Source organism: Equus caballus, chromosome 14 (assembly GCF_041296265.1).
Source record: "Equus caballus isolate H_3958 breed thoroughbred chromosome 14, TB-T2T, whole genome shotgun sequence".
Classification (NCBI taxonomy): Eukaryota; Metazoa; Chordata; class Mammalia; order Perissodactyla; family Equidae; genus Equus; species Equus caballus.
This window is the reverse complement of record NC_091697.1, coordinates 54,229,397-54,248,767: the sequence shown is the minus strand read 5'-3', so window position 1 is coordinate 54,248,767 and position 19,371 is coordinate 54,229,397. Positions and strand designations below refer to the sequence as shown.

The window sequence follows — 19,371 nt, the reverse complement described above, 5'->3', positions numbered from 1 at the left end:
CAACAAGAGCCTATGACTAATTTCTTAGTTGGTCTCCTGGAACCTCTTTAGCTTCTGGGATCTCTAATTGCCTGGGCAGTAGCTACCCCTATAAGTAACAATTCCTCATGGGGTCCAGGAAGAATGGCTGTGTGGGACAATAGATAAGGCTGCAATTTATTCAACAAACATTTATGTATTAAGCATATTCTATGTGTTTGTCAGTTTCTGTGCTGGACTTACCTTGGGAAGATGGCCAATATTTATAACTAAAACTTTTCTCCATGAGTACCTGCGTTTAGCAGTGAGTCTTTAGGACTTAAGAGGAACTTGAATTTATAATACAGTGTCTTCCATAGGAGATTACCATCTTTTTCATTGATAAAGTCATCTGTAGGGAAAATTATTGGGTTATACTACTATGAGCTACATTGTCCTAAGCAAGAAAAATAATAAACAGTCCCTCACTCAGAAAAAAATTCAGCCTAGTTGAGGAGATGTATCATATCACATAATAGTTCATTCTACAATTTCCTGTTTCATTTGAGTCTCTTAGTAACCCTCTGATTTAAGTTAGTAAAACGGGTACTATCTTTGTTTTTCAGCTAATTATTATAGCTCAGAGAGTTTAAGCAACTTGTCTAAGCCTACACAGCAAGGATGTGATAGAGTGGGCATGTACACTCAGGTCTCCAAAATATATAATAAAAAGGTTAATGCATCCAGAAAGTTGTAGAATGTTAACCAAATAAATGTTATCATTTTTACTGTTTGACTCCAAACCCAGTAGAGTGGCCATTATTATTCCTTGCTGGAGAAGAATGTAAGATTGAGTCAAGTGCTAGAATGGATATTTCAAATTACAAATGCTACAGTGGGATTCCTTTTCACGATAAGTCTATGCAGAATTTCAGTAATCATAGTGAATTATGAATAACTTAAAAATAAATAAAACATTCTTCACTTTTTAGTGCTTTCATACTCAATATGACATGTTCCTTCTCAGTTGATATAGCAGAAATTAGTTTCATCACACACATTTGACCTCTGACTTTTGAAGAAGCTCAGAGCACCATTTCTATAATAGCATAAATAGTTTACATTTTAAAAAACAACAGGGGCTACATATGAAGAAGAAATGAATGAGTGACAGTTAAATAGCTATCCTTCCACTGATGAAGGGACAAGAAGGGATTCCTTTCATGTAGCAGAAAATGTTTCAGTGAGATAGCAAGAAGATACCTATACTTTGTGAGGCATTAAAATGATTTACCAGAGAGCCCTTACTGATAATTTAGAGAAAACAATGGAAAAAGTTATCTTTGGGGGCAGGTTGGAGTATGGTTCAGTCACTTGACATCTTAATGATTCTTTCAGTTTTAGGATGATTTTTCTCAAATAAGCAATTAAACCATTCAAATAGCTATATTTTTGAGGAAACATAAAACACCATTCGAAAAAGCAACCAAACATTAAAAAGTAGAAAAACAGGGGCCAGCCCCATGCCCTATTGGTTAAGTTTGGTGCACTCCACTTTGGTGGCCTGGGTTCAGTTCCCAGGCGCAGATCTACGCCACCTATCGTCAGCGATGCTGTGGCAGTGACCCACGTACAAAATAGAGGAAGATTGGCACAGATGTTAGCTCAGGGCAAATCTTCTTCAGCAAAAAAAAAAAGAAAGAAAGAAAGAAAGAAAGAAAAAGGAGAAAAACAGGTTCCTAATAGATTATTAAATATAGACCCTTAACTTCTGAGAATGGTGTCATAAAAGAGGACTAACTTATTTTTCCTAAATCATCCCTTGATGCCCTTATTGTAGGGAGAAGCTTAGCTTAGAGGTACCATGGAGATATCACACTGTAACTGATGTTATATCTTACAAAGACCTAAGGAAAAAAAGAGGCTACGCTTAAAGGATAAAGAGGAAATGAAACTACAATTCTTCCTCAACTGTAGTATGGTTAGAACCTGCCCTAGACAAAACCGAGTATTTACTAGTTTGTCGTGGGCATCTTCCCTACTTGATCAGCATGGTATATCTCAAACTTCTAGGTACTAAGAGACCTCAAATCTAGGATCTCCTCTTCCTTGCCCAAATCAAACCCTGTTCTTGGGACGAACCAAATATCAGTCACATATTCCACATTTCAAGTGCTTAGAATAGTGCATTAGTCATAGTAAATGCTTTACGTGTTGGCCATTCTTATTATTTGTATTATGTCACTTGCATTTACATTTTAAGTCTCTCTAATTTGGATTGAAAGGCATTGTCCCTATTAATGGAACCTGAAATATCAGTGAGCAGATGTGGAGAAATATTTTGGGAGATTCCTGAAATGAGACTGTGTAGGCAAACACCTACTCATCAAGTCTAGTATGCTTTTTCTACTAAGTAATGGCTGTGTGCCCAGGCAGTGATTATCCGACTTTCTCTGAACACCAAAGGAAGGTACCACTACATGGTCAGCTGGGAAGAATTTTATATGACTCATATGTACTCAAATATGTATTTTTTGGGCCCTAATGTACATCGTAATTAAATCAAGACTGCAGTATCATGAGGGAGGGGAATAAATATGCTTTAAACAATAGAACCATACTAAAATTGAAGCCACTAAATGGGGATAATTCCTCTCTATTGGCCTGATCTTCATGCCACCTACCCCTCTCCACCACCTCTTTTGTTGATTTGAAGGTTTCTTCCTCTGTAATTATTTACATCCCTGCATAAAAATGGAAACCTAAATGCCAAGAGAGTCTCCTTGGTGAAAAAAGGAAGATAACTGTATAACTGTTAGAAGTAAGGGAGATGAAGGAAAGAGAGGTGACAGTACAGAGCCCCAATTGTATATGCTGTTTATTTGTTTGATAGTTTCTTAAGTGTTTCAAAACTCCTTTGAAATAAAAGTAAAAGGTCAAGGAGGCATAGGCCATGCAGATTTAGAAAACTTGCTAAAAAACAAATCATGTTTTTCCACCTCCCCATCTTCCCAGTAACAGTTACCATCACTCTGCTCTCCTGCCTCCACCCAGACCACACCCCCTCTCTTGAAACAAACTGCTTGAACCCCACTCCGCTCTCACTCCCATTTGGAAAGAGAAAAAAAAACCTTCAGATGAACAACTATCCAATGCAACTCAATTTGGAGCCCATCCATCACTGGGCTTATTTCTCGAGATGTCTTACTAGATAAAATGCCAGTCCTAGAATACTATTTCCCTTTTAGTCCTTCTTTCTTCAACAGAAAAGATTCAAGCCCCCACCACAATAAAGAAATTGAGTTTTCTTTATACTTTTTCCCATTTCCCAATTCATTGTTCTTCCCCTTACATGAAACTGCTAAAGCTCATAGTCAAAATTTACAACTAGAATAAGGAGGCTTGCAAGAGAAGCTCATGTAATCCCACGCCTTAAATATCGCTAAGACATCTGAGATATTGTTTAGATTGTGGACTCTTACTTTGACACGCCGGCATAGGTAGATGAACAGGCAAGCACATCAGATGTCACTGTTTGGCAGCTGATAAAAGTCAGTGGTGCTATAATACTAAGCACAGAGCCACTAGATTAGTCGGTGAGGGAAGGGGGTGCCTCTTCCTTCTCTTCAATAGTGGGCTAAACCCAGCTGGCACCCTCTGGAACTACGGGTAAGTCCCTTCTTTATTCCTGCTACAGTTTTGAGTTTTGTTTTTGTTTTTGTTTTTGTCCAAATCAGAGAAGTGTGTGCAAAAATGATCTTCAGATAAAAAGTTTGAAAGCCACAATATCATAATGGTATTATGCAAAGATTCGAACAGAAAGTAACTTATTCATTCCACTGAAACTAGAAGGCATTATAGAAAGAGTAGAAGGAAAGATAGGTGCATGTCATTATTTTTAAATCATCATTTTTCCTTGAAAAGGGACACTTGGTCTGGCTGTAATTGTGGTAATATCCTACAGCTTCAAAATACCCTCAATCAATCTTTTGTGTAAGTCTGTGCTATATAAGAGATAGAAAAATAATGTTAAGATTGTTAAAATAAGAGACTGAAAAGTATCTTATTTATAAAGTCTTTGAAATTTGTTTAACATTATTTAGAATAAAATGATACCGTCATGTAATAGAATCTATTACAGAATTGAATTGTTGAACGGTAACTACAAACATGAAGAAAAGCCTTTCAGAGTTACCTGTGTCAACATCTGTATAAAATTATATGTAGACATGAATAAAATGAATCTTTTGAAAGAAGATATTTTTAATTGAGCTTTAAAAAATAACAGTAATTGTTAACTATGTGAGCCAGTACCAAAATGTACAAGACAGTTGAATTCTAAAAATATATGTAAAGAAAAATAAGGAACTTTTTGGAAAATATCCACTGGCTATTTGTTATAGTTTATTCCTTGCTATTTGAAATGAATCTGAATAATATGCCTGCCCGCAAAGGAATTTAGGAACCAAACTCTGGATTTAATTCTGCGATTGAATGAATAAACCCATAACTACAAAACTACTTGCCTTGAAATAGAGTCTTTTTTTGAGAAGATCTAATTAAAGCCTCCTTCAGGATGTTTTTCCCCAACAACTTAAAGGCTTAATATAGTTAATTACTAAAATACACTGTAGCTGAAAGTGCTTGTGTTCATAAACTTGAAATTAAGGAATATATGACTTTTTAAGTGTTCTTTTTCAATAGAGTCTTTCTCTTGGCTGTTTAATTGCATTTTTGTTCTTTCCTAAGACTTCTAGTTTTAATTTAGCTCTAAACCACATGCACAACCTTAGGTTGAAGTTGTTTGGTCTGGAAAATTGTCATTAAAAATGATACTTTGTTCAAGATAGGAAATTAAATAATTATAAGACTTTGTTTCAATGATGACAAACAATTTGGTTAATTTTACCAGTTAAAAGTCTGATTTATCATTATTTCAGTGTTGGTTTCTACTATGTGAAACAAACTAAATGTATTTTTAACTAAATTACCTGATATTTTGAGTAAAGATGAAATTAATGCTACCACAATTTGTAGGGCTAGTCTTGGTGTATAATGTCTGAATGTAGCCCTGCTTAGATTTACCATACTAATGGAAGAAATCAGCGGCAAATAAAATCCTTCAAGGTTGATTTTTGTGGCAAATGATTCATCTAAGGAAAAATGAGAATCTACTGTAGGAAGTCAAGAGCACCAATGCAGAGATACGTACGAGAAATAGCAGTCACTCTTTCTTGGTAAGGTACAGACTAGCTTCGTAGTTGCCTTACTTCCTTCTGTACATTTTGCTATTGCACAAGAAAAAGTAAGAGAAGAGCTGAAAGAATTTTAAGATTAGTCTAAAATACATATTAAACAGGTAAAAATAATAAAAAAGTAAAACTCTATAAATAATTAGAATATCCAGAACAATAACTAGATAGTATAATCTAAAAATAACCGAAAAAATTTACAAATGGCTCTGGAATGCAATCAGTAACATACATTACATACACACAGAGAGACATACACACAGTACATTTCTTTATCATCTAGTTTGGTACTATGGTCAATCTGGACACAAGGGGAGAAAAAGAGGCGTTGAATTTTAAGGCAAAAAATCCACCCAAAGTTGACAGTGAATTATAGATGTTCACTCTACTTTGTGAAATTGTGAAAGGGTGAAGGAGTAAATATGAACATTAAAGTAATGTTCTTTACAAAAGAAGCATATTGCTCCCTTGATTTACCCAGACGTCATTCATCACAAATCACCAGGACATGAATTAACTGGTGTATCAGAAGAGCTGTTGATCTGTTTTGATGAGCAATGGGAAGAATTTGGACTGAATGAAAGCTGACGTTATACATTTAACTGCTGGTAATTTTAAGTCACTAAATTTCTGTGGTTAATGAAACTGTAGCCTCTGGGCAAAAGTTAATCATAAGACCATAAAATTCTCACATTGAGCAACATCATACAATTTCTTTCCATAAATAACCACTTGGCAAACTCAAACTTTGTGCTCCTACATCTTGAAGCCCCTGGGCGTGCTTTAAGAATCACCCAGAGGCAAACAAACGTCAATGAATACTTTTTTCTTATTCGTAGGGGTTAAGCCATTTGTGCAAAGACAGAGATAAAGGAAGGGGACGTCTACAAGCTAGGATAGTTTCACCTTAAGGTGACCTTGAAAGCACATAAGATTAAAAAAAAAAAAAAGCACATCAGTTCCTAAAGATGTTAAATAAACAGTACTGCTTTTTACGCAAATATTGTAACTGAATCATTTTCTCCTTTTGAAGGAACAATATTCTTCAAGAGAAGGACACTCCATCAAAGCCAGGAGCACAGTATTCCCAGGATCTCAACAAGGAGGGGCAGACCAAGGTTGCTTCTGATTCCTTGCGACCTTCTGTAATTCCAGGCTTGCAGCCCCAAATTCAGGACCCCACCCCTCCAGGAGCAAATCACTATAGTAATAAATTGCCTTCCTCTTCTGTACACCAGCTAAGCATGTTTAATTACGAACGTCCAAAGCACTTCATCCAATCCCAAAACCCATGTGGCTCCAGACTGCAGCCTCCTGGACCGGAAACCTCCAGCTACTCTAGCCAGACCAAACAGTCTTCCATTATCATCCAGCCCCGCCAGTGCACAGAGCAAAGATTTTCTGCCTCCTCAACAATGAGCTCTCATATCACCATGTCCTCCTCTGCTTTCCCTGCTTCTTCCCAGCAGCTTGCTGGCTCCAATCCAGGCCAAAGGGTTACAGCCACTTATAACCAGTCCCCAGCCAGCTTCCTCAGCTCCATATTACCATCACAGCCTGATTACAGTAGCAGTAAAATCCCTTCCACTGTGGACTCCAAGTAAGTGAGTTTTTAAAATATATGTATCTGGATATATACTGCATATACAGAGACCTTATATCTGAGGAGTGTAGGGGGTATGCTATAGTTCTTTCTTCACCATCTAAAAAGGCAATGTAACCTCAAGGTCTTATTCCCTAATTCTCCTGGAACACCTTGACTGACAATAAGAGGTCATCTGACCCATTCTCCAGTGTCCAGGCTGAGCTGGACCCAAATCACCTATACACCATAAAATTACTTACCTATTCTTTTCCACCTGGGAAAACAAAATCATTTCCAACACACACAAGAATAATGAACTATTCCCCCAGTTCTAAGTTAAGTTCCTCATGCTGTAAATTTAATGGCTCTCGTTCTGGGCTCAGCTGAGATGAACACCTGTCTGCTCTTCTTAAGCTAGGATTTCCTCTCACATAAGCAGAGGCTATTAAGTTTCTTCTCAGTCTTAGTCTTTTCTTCCTATCTATTTTCCTCTCTGATCCTGAATTTCCACTTAGCTAAAAAGAAAATCTGGGATTCAGACACTCAAGTTTATGAGTTTTCCCTACTATGATCAGAAGAAGGACTTGATCAGACAAAGGCTTATGACCTTAAGGTTTCTTTAGGTAATCAAGACCACACCTTGTTCAAACTGGTTAGGCTGATGGAAATACAGAGAAGAATACCTGCAGCCTTATGCAAGCATGGACTATTTCCACAGCCCTAAAACTGTCCTAGGAGAACCTGATATGAAGAAGGACATAGTGTTGTGCTTTTTTTAAAACATGAACTGAATACTTTGTGCTTATGCAAACTTAGGACTATCAATTTTCCTATTCCTTGGCTGGCTGGAACATCAGAGAATTAAATCAGAGGGCATCTGAAAAATTGTCTGATGGAATATGTTTTGTTTGTTGCATGCTTATCAACAGATTTGCTGAAATTCTTGTTAATTTCTCTCAGTCTTCTCTAGAGGCTAATTTTTCTAGAGATTCCTATTGTTGGTGACAACTCCAGAAATCTAGTTGAACTGACTAAAGCAATTCAACTTGCAAAGAAACCTTTTCAACATTTTTAAAAATAAAAATCAGGAAAGCCAAAAACATTTGTTAGAATCCTATAGATACTGGCGTGAACCGTTTGAAATGGCTGATAGTCAATTATTTCTGACCTACAAAAATGGCATTCTCATAGGTTTGACCTATTTTTAAAAGATGCCTTTAAGAATTAAGAGCTCTCTCTTTCTCTTCCCTCCCAAATTCCCATTATAGTCATTATCACACATTATAGCTTCTTCTTGGTTACATTTTACCTAGACGACCTTTTTCCATTTAGCTTTCAATTATTTCTAAATTTCCTACATGAGCATTTTAAAACCTGAAATAACCTTTTCTGACTATAATATTTTCCTTAGTAAAATCTTTCAATTCTATTCCAAATTCTTGCCCAGAAAAGAAAGCCATCGAATATGTATTACCGAGGCTCAACCTAGCTCTGTGCACAGAACTAACAAGAAAGGAAGAAAGGCAAAAATGGAGAGGATAAGAAACAAAGCATAGGAGGTCCCCAAACCAGAGATCAAAGATCCAGCTTTAGCTGTTCCATTTTCAGCAACCACAGATAACTCTTTTAATCTTCCCACAGCCACTTGATACGCATTCAGTGTCCAACTGCACAGGGTGGAAAGCTCTGGCCCTTTGAACATTTGTGCACAACTCCCTCATTGTTATGATGGGCTTAAGTTTGCCCTGTCTTCTAAAATAATCCCTTGAATTCTGACCTAGAGAAGTTTGAAAGCTTTATTTAACTTTTCATCAGTAGGAAACCCTTTAGCAAACGTTTTATTCAGTTGATCAAACCATAGACTGGAAATTGAGAGGAACTCTTTAATTCTAATTATTCCTTTCTGAAAGCTTGCTGTGTGACAATCAGCAAGTTTATCTTATCTGCTCAGTGATTCAGTTTTCTGATCTCTAACACAATTAAGGATCTGGGTGATTAATAGTAGAAAAAAAAGAGATAAAGCAATGTGCAAGTATAATATTAGTTTATAATATGAGCAGCTATCAAGTCCCAACACTTAAGACATCTAAACTGATAATAATGGGGATATTCAATGAATACAGTGACTGAGGTTACATATACATCAGTGATTCTCAGGCTTGGTTTTGATAATCCTTCTGGATTTCTCAGCTATATTACATTGTATTATGACAGCCTGAAAACAGAATTATTTAATGCTAATTCACTTTAACAAACATGTGTGACTTTTATAAAGATGGTAAGTTAGCATTAAAAAACATAGGTTATTATAATTTCACAGTTAGAGAAATAGGAGAGTTAAGACCAAAGGAATTTTAACACTTTAACCTGGGAATTCGATCTTCAAAAAAAAGGAAAAAACCTGACTATTTAAACACTTGGTGTGGCTATTTACTTAACTAGCAAATCAGACTTTAGTTAAGAATTAATATAGACAACCCTGAAGCTCTGAAATGTAAGGAGGGGAAATGTGTATCATCAACTTTCAATACAGAGCATCCTGAATATGTACAGTGGAAAACATTCATCCATTCTACTGATAGTAAGTATCACCCAGACCCAGGCTTTGTGTTAGTGGATATGAATGACACATTGGTGAGTAACAAGACGTCTTTTTTCCTTCAGTATATTTACAATCTAGAGATTATTAACCAAATCCCCAAAGCCTGCAAAAATTAAAACTCTGGCTACACTCAGAGGAGATACCTTTCCACTTAGCTTACAAGTTCTTTTAATGGTCCTTGAGAATATTTGAACAGGAACATGTCAGAGAACAGACCAAGGTTGCCTCATCTGGATTACTGGAGAACATTTCTTATGATAATGGTAAAATATTCATTGAGGGCAGTGGCCAGTTTTCCCACATTAAATAGATATAAGCTAGCACCTGCAGGGTCATAAATGAATAGGTGAAATCTAAACAAAGCACTGTGAAAGTGTGAGCTACCTGACAGATCTGATAATACAAGACTCCCTAAATACCACCCCTGCCCTCTATCAGAATCAACAGGGGAACACTAGGAGGGGCAAGAACAGCTTAGAAGAAAATTTAGGATCAAAACTTGAAATAAGGATTAAACCAAACTTTTCAACTGCTATTCAGATTTGCTTTTTTCCCAACCTCTTTTTTTTCAGTTTACATTTCTTTCTCCTTCTTCCTCTAATCATCCTTTTCTTTCTCTAAAAATCACTTTAGCAATGTTGAAGAAACTGTCATTACTGGAGAAGCTATTTGCTACATAGTGCCATACTTGGATTTTCTAGAATATGAAATTAATAGGAATTGGAATTAATAGGAAAGCCAGAGACTATGTGAACCATAGACTTTATTCAAAACAATAGAATATTCACTAAATACCACTGGTTATGCTGGTAAATGTTTGACAATCAGCTCTGGAGGAAGGAGCCATGATTTGTGGGATTTACCAGTTTCCCTGGTGTAGATACTCCTACCACCACCAATTTCAAACTATTAACATGAGATCACAGGGAGTTGAGAAGAGATGCTAAACATCAGCTCTCTCAAGCCCAGATGAGTCAGCTCTAGCACACCACTGCTTAATATCCACTCATCAACCAAACTTATTAAATTCAGTTGGAAGATTGGAAGAGCTCTCAAGCTGCCAGTAACTAGACTTACTCTCACTTCTTTAGGCAAGATCTTCAAGGAAGGACATCCTCCTCATGTCTAATCTAAATTGTTCCTCTTGCCACTTAATTTTCATTTGCCAAGAAAAGAAAAAAGCTAGTAACCATTATTATAAAATCCTTCTTGACTGTCATTAGGGCAATTGGTGTTTTTAATAACACTAATAGTATTAAGTTGTAAATTCAACCTATCTAAAGGCAACTGACAAAATGAGGCCAACTCTCTTTTATATCCCACATCTTAAAGATCTTTGTTTTATTCTTGTTAAAGCTATCAACAACCTTCATTTGGCCAACCTGTAAATGCTAAGCCATCCCAAAGTGCGAATGCTAAGCCCATACCAAGGACTCCTGACCATGAAATCCAAGGATCAAAGGAAGCTCTGATTCAAGATTTGGAGAGAAAGCTGAAGTGCAAGGACAGCCTTCTTCATAACGGAAATCAAGTGAGCAAGATTTCTGTTTTGTACAAAAAGCCTATTAAACTATAAAATCTAATCTCAATAAGAAAGTTCTTTCTGTCTCACCACCAGCAAGGGATAGGATTATCTAAAAAGAGGAGAATATTGGGTCCTATTCCATTATTTCTCTGCATGATATCACCTCTTGGTTTTCAGTAGTACAAGAATGAAGCAAAGGAAAAATCAATCTGAATGATTTGATGAAAATTTTCTGTTTTAATCATTACCATCTCATAAAACATGCCTGATGACCAAATAACTAATAGGAAATACTGTCAACCTGACTTCTTCGTGTACTTTGGTGTATATTATTGATGGACAAATAGCTATAATTCTCATTATGTAACACTTACTGTACAGATTGTATTAGTCATTTATCTTTGAAACAGTACTATATGCCTTTAATCCAAATTTAACATACCAGTTGCACTGCCTTCAACCAGAAGTTAGTAAGGCAAAAATTCAGTGCTCATTTAATAAAAATTATTTCTGAATGTGAGGACATGCAGACTATATTCAAAGACAGAACTGATGGGAACATGCAGAACAAGGAGGAAGCGAAAGAATTTCCCTTCACTTGGGAGAGACTTATTAAGGGTGATCATGCCTGCCTTTCCCAGGAGAAAAAGAAAACAGAAATGAATATTATAGATGCGGGAAGTGGCACTAGAATGGAAGGAAAATGCTTTAAATGAAATAATGTGCTTTTCCAAAACACAGTATCTAACTGTAATTCAATACACAGAACTGTACATCTTTAGTGTAATTCTTGGTGGTTTTAAGGTAAAGCTATACAAACAACTCTTATTAAATCTCAATACGATCTCCTTAATAACTTACTTCTTTAAAGCGGCTAACATACGAGGAGAAGATGGCTCGCAGATTGCTAGGACCACAGAATGCAGCTGCGGTGTTTCAAGCTCAAAATGACAGTGAAGCACAAGATTCACCACAGGTAAATTAAAATAGTATTTATCTAACTGGAGCATTTTTTATTTAAAAATGTCTGCTTTTCTAAGTGCTTATAAATAGCATTTGAAGCAAAAGTCAATCACTTCCATATTCCATCAGCCATGATGAACCAAAAAATATATATATATAATTTTTAATTTTACCCCATTTTCTGATGGTTCTGATATCTGCATGTGAAGTGTCACAAAAGTCAAAACACCAGTCCTAGTCCACAAGAAACTAGGAGCCAAAGGAATGAAACTGGGCACTCAAGAATTCCAAGCTTCTAAGTAAGGAAGCTGAAAATAAGATTTTTGTATCAGCTCAACACGACTAGACCTACTAAAAGGGATGAAGCAGGGTCTCACAGAGCAAGTAGCTAGAAATTCAAAATAGAAATTAAATCTCTTTTTGGCTACTGCACAGTTCACATGCTCATTCATTTAACCAATTTACATGGAGCACCTACTATGTGCTGGGCTCTGGAGATTACAGCAAGAATAAAACACAAATCTATCTTTTTTTAGTAGAAATAACTCAAAACAATGTTATATTGATGACAGTTTATCTTATAAATTCACAGTGTATGATTTCAAGGGCAAGGATGTGTTGTTTTTCTCATCCATTCTTTAAAAACTTTAAAATGAAGGTGACAGCACCAGGAAAAGAAGTAGCAGCCAAACTTATCATTATGAAAGGAGAGAAAAAAATCTTACATTTTTTTGTACACTTCAAACATTCTATTTAAATAATACAAAATGTCATCAAACTAGGTATAATGGAAATATCACATCTGTGAATATGAAGAAAAAGTCAAAAATTTAATTTGGGTATTTCGAGTTTAAGTGGATTATTTTTTTACCAAAAAATTAGTTGATTTCTTTGATCTCTGAATTGTTGTTTTGACATTTTGCTTAGAGAACCTTAAAGCTAGCCAGAAATTGTTACAGAATTGTAAGAATTTTGTTTCAAAATGACAAAATACATTAAATATATTCATCCCCAAATAAATTATTTGTATTGCTTTGCTGTGTTGCTATACAGATGTTTTTCAGATATTTGGGTAGGGACTATATTTTCCACTCCTTTGTATCTCCCACTATGTCAAGCACAGTGAAATATACAAAATAGGCACTAAATATTTAATCAGTTGATTCTATTAGAATTTTAATCAATTCCTGATTTTATTCTCAGAGAAATAATTTTCTATATATAGATATAAATCCTAAAAAGATCTTTGTTTAAATTAAATATACTCTTATTAAGCGGGAAGTAATTAGTGTTGTTTTTCAAAGCCTTTTCATAGCTCTGCACATATCTTCCATGGTGTGCGTTAGGATTTTGTACCATGAGCTAAAAAGAGAAGTATTTTCCAGTCTAATATGTGTTTACTGCTGTTGGTGCCACTTTTGAGCAGTAGGCATAATACCCTGTATCTACTGCCAACACAAGTGACTTCATGTCTATTCCTGTTTTACGAAAGGACAATCTGTACTGTGTGCTCCCATTTCAAACACACCAGGGGGTCATATCATCCTTTGTTGTAAAAGAGTAATCTGAAAAATGAACCACTATCAATTCGAAGTCTAGCTAATTTTCATAAATCATGTCTGTTGAACAGTCTTATTAATTCTGAGGATTTCTTGCTGGAGTATTAGAAGGTTAGTAGAACTAACCACAATTGTACAAATACAGCCAACATAGAATTGTTCCTTTCAACTACAACTACTTAAGTCTGCTTCATTTCAACCTAACAATTGCATATTAACATTATCATTTTGTTTTAAATTCGAGCAGCACAATTCAGAACACGCACGACTACAAGTTCCTACATCACAAGTGAGGTAAAAATTTTTTAATTTTAAAGACATATATTTTGCTATGTAAAATGTTTTCCGTTTAAAAGTGTACTATTTCGAAAGCCCTCAAGTTTCCTACATAACTTTTATAAAGAACAATGTGAATTTTCTAATGTCCAACATCATGATCAAAATTTTTATCTGTTAATCATCAGACCTATCTCGGAGGAAGTTTTTAAAATGTTTTGGTCAAATAAGCCAGGACCATGTTTCCATGTTACACAAGTTTCCTATGACAATGGAAACCCAATTCTTATCATACAATCTTTGCACATGATAAGAATTGTCCATGGGGTACTCTGCATTTTAACAGATCAGCTTCTTCATTAATTCGTTGCACTGTAAAAAGGAAACAAAGATGTATAATTTGGGCCAGATGTTTCTAAATTGCTACCATTTCTACCAGTCATCAAATATACCACAGCTAAATATAGCCTCTCTCCATTGTTATTACACTATCAGATCAAACCCACTCTAGGGTTTTAAATTTGATGACTAAACTATATCTGTGTGAAAGGAAGAGCAATGATACTTTTTCCGCACGGTGATGATTAAACTATTTTTGCAGAAGCAGATCACCTTCAAGGGGAGATGTGAATGATCAGGATGCAATCCAGGAGAAATTTTACCCACCTCGTTTCATTCAAGTGCCAGAAAACATGTCAATTGACGAAGGAAGATTCTGCAGAATGGACTTCAAAGTAAGAGAAGAGTTCAAAAGTACTGGAGGAAAATTAACAATGTGATACTAAGTTTTGAAAAATGTGCTCTTCCTCTTCATAGCTTGCTCCACAGCTTGAGAAGCAGCACGTACAGTGGAGAAGAACACCAATTCTAGAGCCAAGCTTACCTGGATTTGGATCCTGGCTCTGCTACTTTCCAGCTGTGTAACCTCAGACAAGTCACTTACCCTGTGCTTTCCTTTTCTTTTCTATTTTTTTTTAAAGATTGGCACCTGAACTAACATCTGTTTGCAATCTTTTTTTTTTCTTCTTCTTCTTCTTCTTCTTCGCCCCAAAGCCCCCTAGCACATAGTTGTATGTTCTAGTTGTGAGTGCCTCTGGTTGTGCTATGTGGGACGTCACCTCAGCACAGCCTGACCAGCGGTGCCACGTCTGCACTCAGGATCCGGACCGGCAAAACCCTGGGCCGCCACAGAGCGCGTGAACTTAACCGCTTGGCCACGGGGGCAGCCCCCTATCCTGTGCTTTTCTCATCTGCAAAACAAGAATAACAAATGTACCTAACTCATAAAGTTGTTTGAGGATTAACTGAGTAAATAGGCATAAGGTACTCACAATAGTGCCTACAACCTAATAAATACTCTATATAAGTGAAGCTATCATAATAGGATTTCTAACGCAGAATGCCTCTTTAATTCTCCTCCAATAAGAAATTCAATCAACCCTCCTTTCTCTTGCCCTAGAAGAATTTTTCGGGCTAGAAAGGCCTACATTTTTATTACCCTCATTTTGGAGAACTTTTTCTTAGAAAATGTTTTCCCGAATTCATTATGAATGAAAGGCAGTGCATGGATTTAATTGTTAAGGCTTACATAAAAACACTTAAACTGCCATTTGTATACCAGAACTACAGCTTGAGAACACTGTTTAGAAAAGGTTATTCAACAGATCAGCAAGCCTCACATATATGTGCCTCTGGGACTTCATTTGCAGTCACCATTAGCCAGAAAAGCCATATGACTTCCACATTCTTTGTGGAGACCAATACAACATAATGTTCTAAATATTAATTATATAAGTAATTAAGAGATCTTAAAGAGCCTGAGGTTGCATAGGAAAGAGCTAGATGTAGTTTGAGATAGTCTGAAAATACTGTATTAATTTCAAGGGTTTTAATTTCCACTGTTTTGGTAAAAATTATTGAAAGCAAGTATCTTTCTAAGCTCTTGCTTTGCATTTTCAATCACAAACCCACTCAGAAACTGGAATTGTTAAAATTCATAAATGGACAATTGGGTCCCAGTGATGCTATTATTTTAACTTATATCATCTCCTTGTGTTTTCATTTCTAGGTGAGCGGACTGCCAGCTCCTGATGTGTCATGGTATCTAAATGGAAGACCAGTTCAATCAGACGATTTTCACAAAATGATAGTGTCTGAAAAGGGTTTTCATTCACTCATCTTTGAAGTTGTGAGAGCCTCAGATGCAGGGGCTTATGCCTGTGTTGCCAGGAACAGAGCAGGAGAAGCCACCTTTACTGTGCAGCTGGACGTCCTGGGTAAGCATTCAAAGAGATCCTAGAGAGTCCCTTAACATCCTGCATTAAAAAAGAAAACCCCAGAGGACTTCATATTTAAGATTAATATCTATACTATACAACCCAGTAGAATGCCAATTTTTATTGAAAAGCCATGGCGGGGGGTGGGGGGATGGTGGTGTTGAGGGAAACTCAGTGAAACTAGAATGACAGACCTACCATCAAAGCTTTTCTGGAAAGAAAATAAAGAAATGGTACAATTTCAGACATACCAAATAAGGCAGTATAAACATTTCTAGATGTAACTAAAAGGTCTTAAAGTGAAAAATCTTAATGATTTCTCTGGTCTACAGTCTAAAATAATCAATCTGACCCACATTTTCACAGAATTGTCATAATCATGCATAGTTTAAAACTGAGGAATAAATGTCAACCTTTAGCCTCAGACTATGTTCTCGTTACTAGGAAACTAGTCTCTAACTACAACAAAAATATGCCTTCTTGCTTTAGAAAACAGATATGGCAAAACTCAGGTCTCAAATCTGTCTCTAGGAAGGCAGTTCTCATAAAACTGATGTCCTGTTTTAAAATATTACAATTTAAGTGCTTTAAATATATCACATTTGTAATGATTTAAGCCATGGTATATTGCACAAGAAATATTGTGCTATAATTCACTCTTTATTATATAAAAGCTTGATCAATTTAAAGGATGGACAATTTTCTTGAGTTTGTATTCTACCCAGATCAATGAAAAATCTTTAAGATTATTCTATAATAAGGGGCCTCACTCTAAGGGAAAAACCAGTGATCTGGAAATAAAAAAAAATTCAAGGGGCCAGCCCAGTGGCACAGCGGTTAAGTTCGCACGTTCTGCTTCTCTGTGGCCCAGGGTTCATCAGTTCGGATCCCAAATGCGGACATGGCACTGTTTGGCAAAAAGCCATGCTGTGGTAGGCATCCCACGTATAAAGCAGAGGAAGCATTAGCATGGATGTTAGCTCAGGGCCAGTCTTCCTCAGCAAAAACAGGAGGATTGGCAGTAGTTAGCTCAGGGCTAATCTTCCTCAAAAAAAAAAAATTCAAGTGATTAAGCTTTGGGCAAATCCTTTTTGTGCCAGAAATACTATAACGTTAGAGCTGAAAGAGACATTGGTGGGCCTCTGTGTAGTCTCCTCATTTCTCCTTTAGAAAAGCTAGGGTTATAGTGTTTTAATATCATTTCCTCTTTTCCCTCAGGTATTTGAAGAAAAGTAAAGATATAATAATTACTGACATTCATATATTATTTTATAGTTTACAAAGTAGTTCTTCATTCATTATCTCAATTGATCCCCACAATAATTTTGTGTAGTAGGCACAGCAGTCACTATTACTTGGGTGTTATTTTACAATAGATAAAATTGAGCCTTGGAGAAACTAGACAAAATTCTTCTCATTTGGCATGGCTGGTGGGGCAAACAGAGAATTTGAATCAAAGTTGTCTGATACTCTTTTCACCAATCGTGCTGCCTCCCTATAGATAAGATGATAAATAAGAATATGACAAACTCCTTGAAGAAAATATGATTATAAATTCAATGCATCATTACATTACTGTTTAGAATTCTAAATGGTATAATAATACAATAATGTTGTATATTATTTTAACTAAAGCTAAAATATGAAGAGTCCAATCCTGCTGTTAGTACTTTTAAAAACTTTTATATCAACATACAAATTTCATAATACTTTGGTTTGACTTAATCTTTTTTATAATATTTCAAATACTTGAATTTTTTTTTATTAATATGTAGCAAAAGAACATAGAAGAGCACCAATGTTTATCTACAAACCACAAAGCAAAAAAGTTTTTGAGGGAGAGTCCGTGAAGCTAGAATGCCAAATCTCAGCTATACCTCCACCAAAGCTTTTCTGGAAAAGAAACAATGAAATGGTGCATTTCAATACTGATCGAATCAGGTAGGATAAGTATTTCTAGACTTAACCATAGTCTACTTGGGTGAATCCAGTTATACTTTGAAATGCATTATAAATGGCATGCATTTGTGATCTCAATTTGTCTGGTTTTTAAAACATATATAGACATATAATAAACCCCATTAAGCCAGAACCCATTAATCAGAAATTTTAGACATAAAGTAGGCTAGGATTTACCTTTTGACTATAATAAAGAAAGATGTGGCTCAAGGACATAGATGATATAAAGAAGATTGGGAGGGACGTTTAATTCAAGAAAACCAATAGCAATTTGGCAATGACTAGATACTGGCTCAGAATTTCCAAATGCTTCTTTTTTTTCTTATTAGTCTGACTCTGTATGATAGAGGCATCATAAATAAACTTTCATAGGAAAATTAATTCCTATACTTTCATTTTTTAATTGTTTCTTGTCAGCTTATATCATGATAACTCTGGAAGAGTCACCTTACTGATAAAAGATGTAAACAAGAAAGATGCTGGGTGGTATACTGTGTCTGCAGTTAACGAAGCTGGAGTAACCTCATGTAACACGAGACTAGATGTTACAGGTATGTCACGCTGCTATAAAGTGTAATATCAGGTGTTCTAAAGAATTTAACCAGGAAGATTTAATAAGAAACACAAATCCCAGCAGAGTATAAAATCTGAGAGATTTTCCCTATACATAATCAGTTTTGATTTTTTTTCTTTCCTATCTAGTAATGAATACCTAGTGCAACCCTTTTGTTTAGAACAGGATTTCTGAACTAACTTTTATTTGATCTATTTCAGCCCGTCCAAACCAAACTCTTCCAGCTCCTAAGCAGTTACGTGTTCGACCAACTTTCAGCAAGTATTTAGCACTTAACGGGAGAGGCTTGAATGTGAAACAAGCTTTTAATCCTGAAGGAGAGTTTCAGCGCCTGGCAGCTCAATCTGGACTCTATGAAAGTGAAGAACTTTAATAACTTTAGCAACATCGGAAAATGCAACAACTACACTATTAGTAACATATTCAATTAAATTTTTGAAATAAATCCATAGCTGTATTAACAGATTATGGCTTTAATTAGGTAATATAACTAATATATTTATAATATTATTTATCCTTTGACTCTTGCACATTCTATCTACTTCTCTGATTTGTGAAGCCTACAGAAAATCTGGGCACACGGGTTTGTAATTGTAGAAGACTATCTTAAAATGTGGGATTTTAACAACTAAGTCATACACATTTAATGATTACAGGTTATGAGTTAATATCAACTTTTTAAACACATCAAACACACCTAAAGCTTGTAAGAAGATTTACTAGTACTGCTTTCTAAATACTGTTTTACTCATTTTCTCTTATAGGAATACTAACATGGTATAGATTATGAATGCTCCATAATTTTATGTCAAAAAAGAATAAAATTTCAAATATTTCAAACA

General features: G+C 35.6%; 1 protein-coding gene and 1 long non-coding RNA gene across 7 annotated transcripts in view; one reads left to right on the top strand and one right to left on the bottom strand.

The window, feature by feature from the left end:
* LOC111767804 (uncharacterized) overlaps positions 1–16,035 on the bottom strand; it is a 23,497-nt gene extending 7,462 nt beyond the window's left edge. Inside the window, exons 1-2 of one of the 2 annotated variants that reach the window (XR_011425565.1) lie at positions 14,839–16,035; positions 223–370 (exon numbers count right to left, since the gene is read on the bottom strand). This is a non-coding gene — a long non-coding RNA (uncharacterized lncRNA). Of the gene's footprint in view, positions 1–222; positions 371–5,170; positions 6,733–14,838 lie in introns of those variants that run through there. The other variant, XR_002799637.2, reaches the window with a different exon arrangement.
* MYOT (myotilin) lies at positions 3,177–19,371 on the top strand. 5 transcript variants are annotated; one of them, XM_005599387.3, is made up of 11 exons: positions 3,495–3,627; positions 6,244–6,328; positions 6,680–6,810; positions 10,754–10,928; positions 11,794–11,898; positions 13,692–13,738; positions 14,322–14,454; positions 15,789–15,996; positions 17,772–17,937; positions 18,373–18,506; positions 18,730–19,371. In XM_005599387.3, the coding sequence occupies exons 5-11, from the start codon at positions 11,815–11,817 to the stop codon at positions 18,900–18,902; spliced, it is 945 nt and encodes a 314-aa protein (XP_005599444.2). In that variant the 5' UTR covers positions 3,495–3,627; positions 6,244–6,328; positions 6,680–6,810; positions 10,754–10,928; positions 11,794–11,814; the 3' UTR covers positions 18,903–19,371. The 5 variants fall into 5 exon arrangements, with proteins under 5 accessions (XP_005599445.2, XP_023473414.2, XP_070090369.1 ...); XM_023617646.2 differs by lacking the exon at positions 6,680–6,810 and having other exon boundaries at positions 3,180–3,627; XM_070234268.1 differs by lacking the exon at positions 6,244–6,328 and having other exon boundaries at positions 3,420–3,627.

Bases quoted from the DNA above. Each gene is read 5' to 3' on its own strand.
- MYOT (XM_014730661.3), top strand. From the start codon at position 6,455: ATGTTTAATTACGAACGTCCAAAGCACTTCATCCAATCCCAAAACCCA. The intron at 6,811-10,753 runs GTAAGTGAGTTT...TTCTTGTTAAAG, and splicing joins CCTTCCACTGTGGACTCCAA to CTATCAACAACCTTCATTTG. The intron at 18,507-18,729 runs GTATGTCACGCT...GATCTATTTCAG, and splicing joins CACGAGACTAGATGTTACAG to CCCGTCCAAACCAAACTCTT.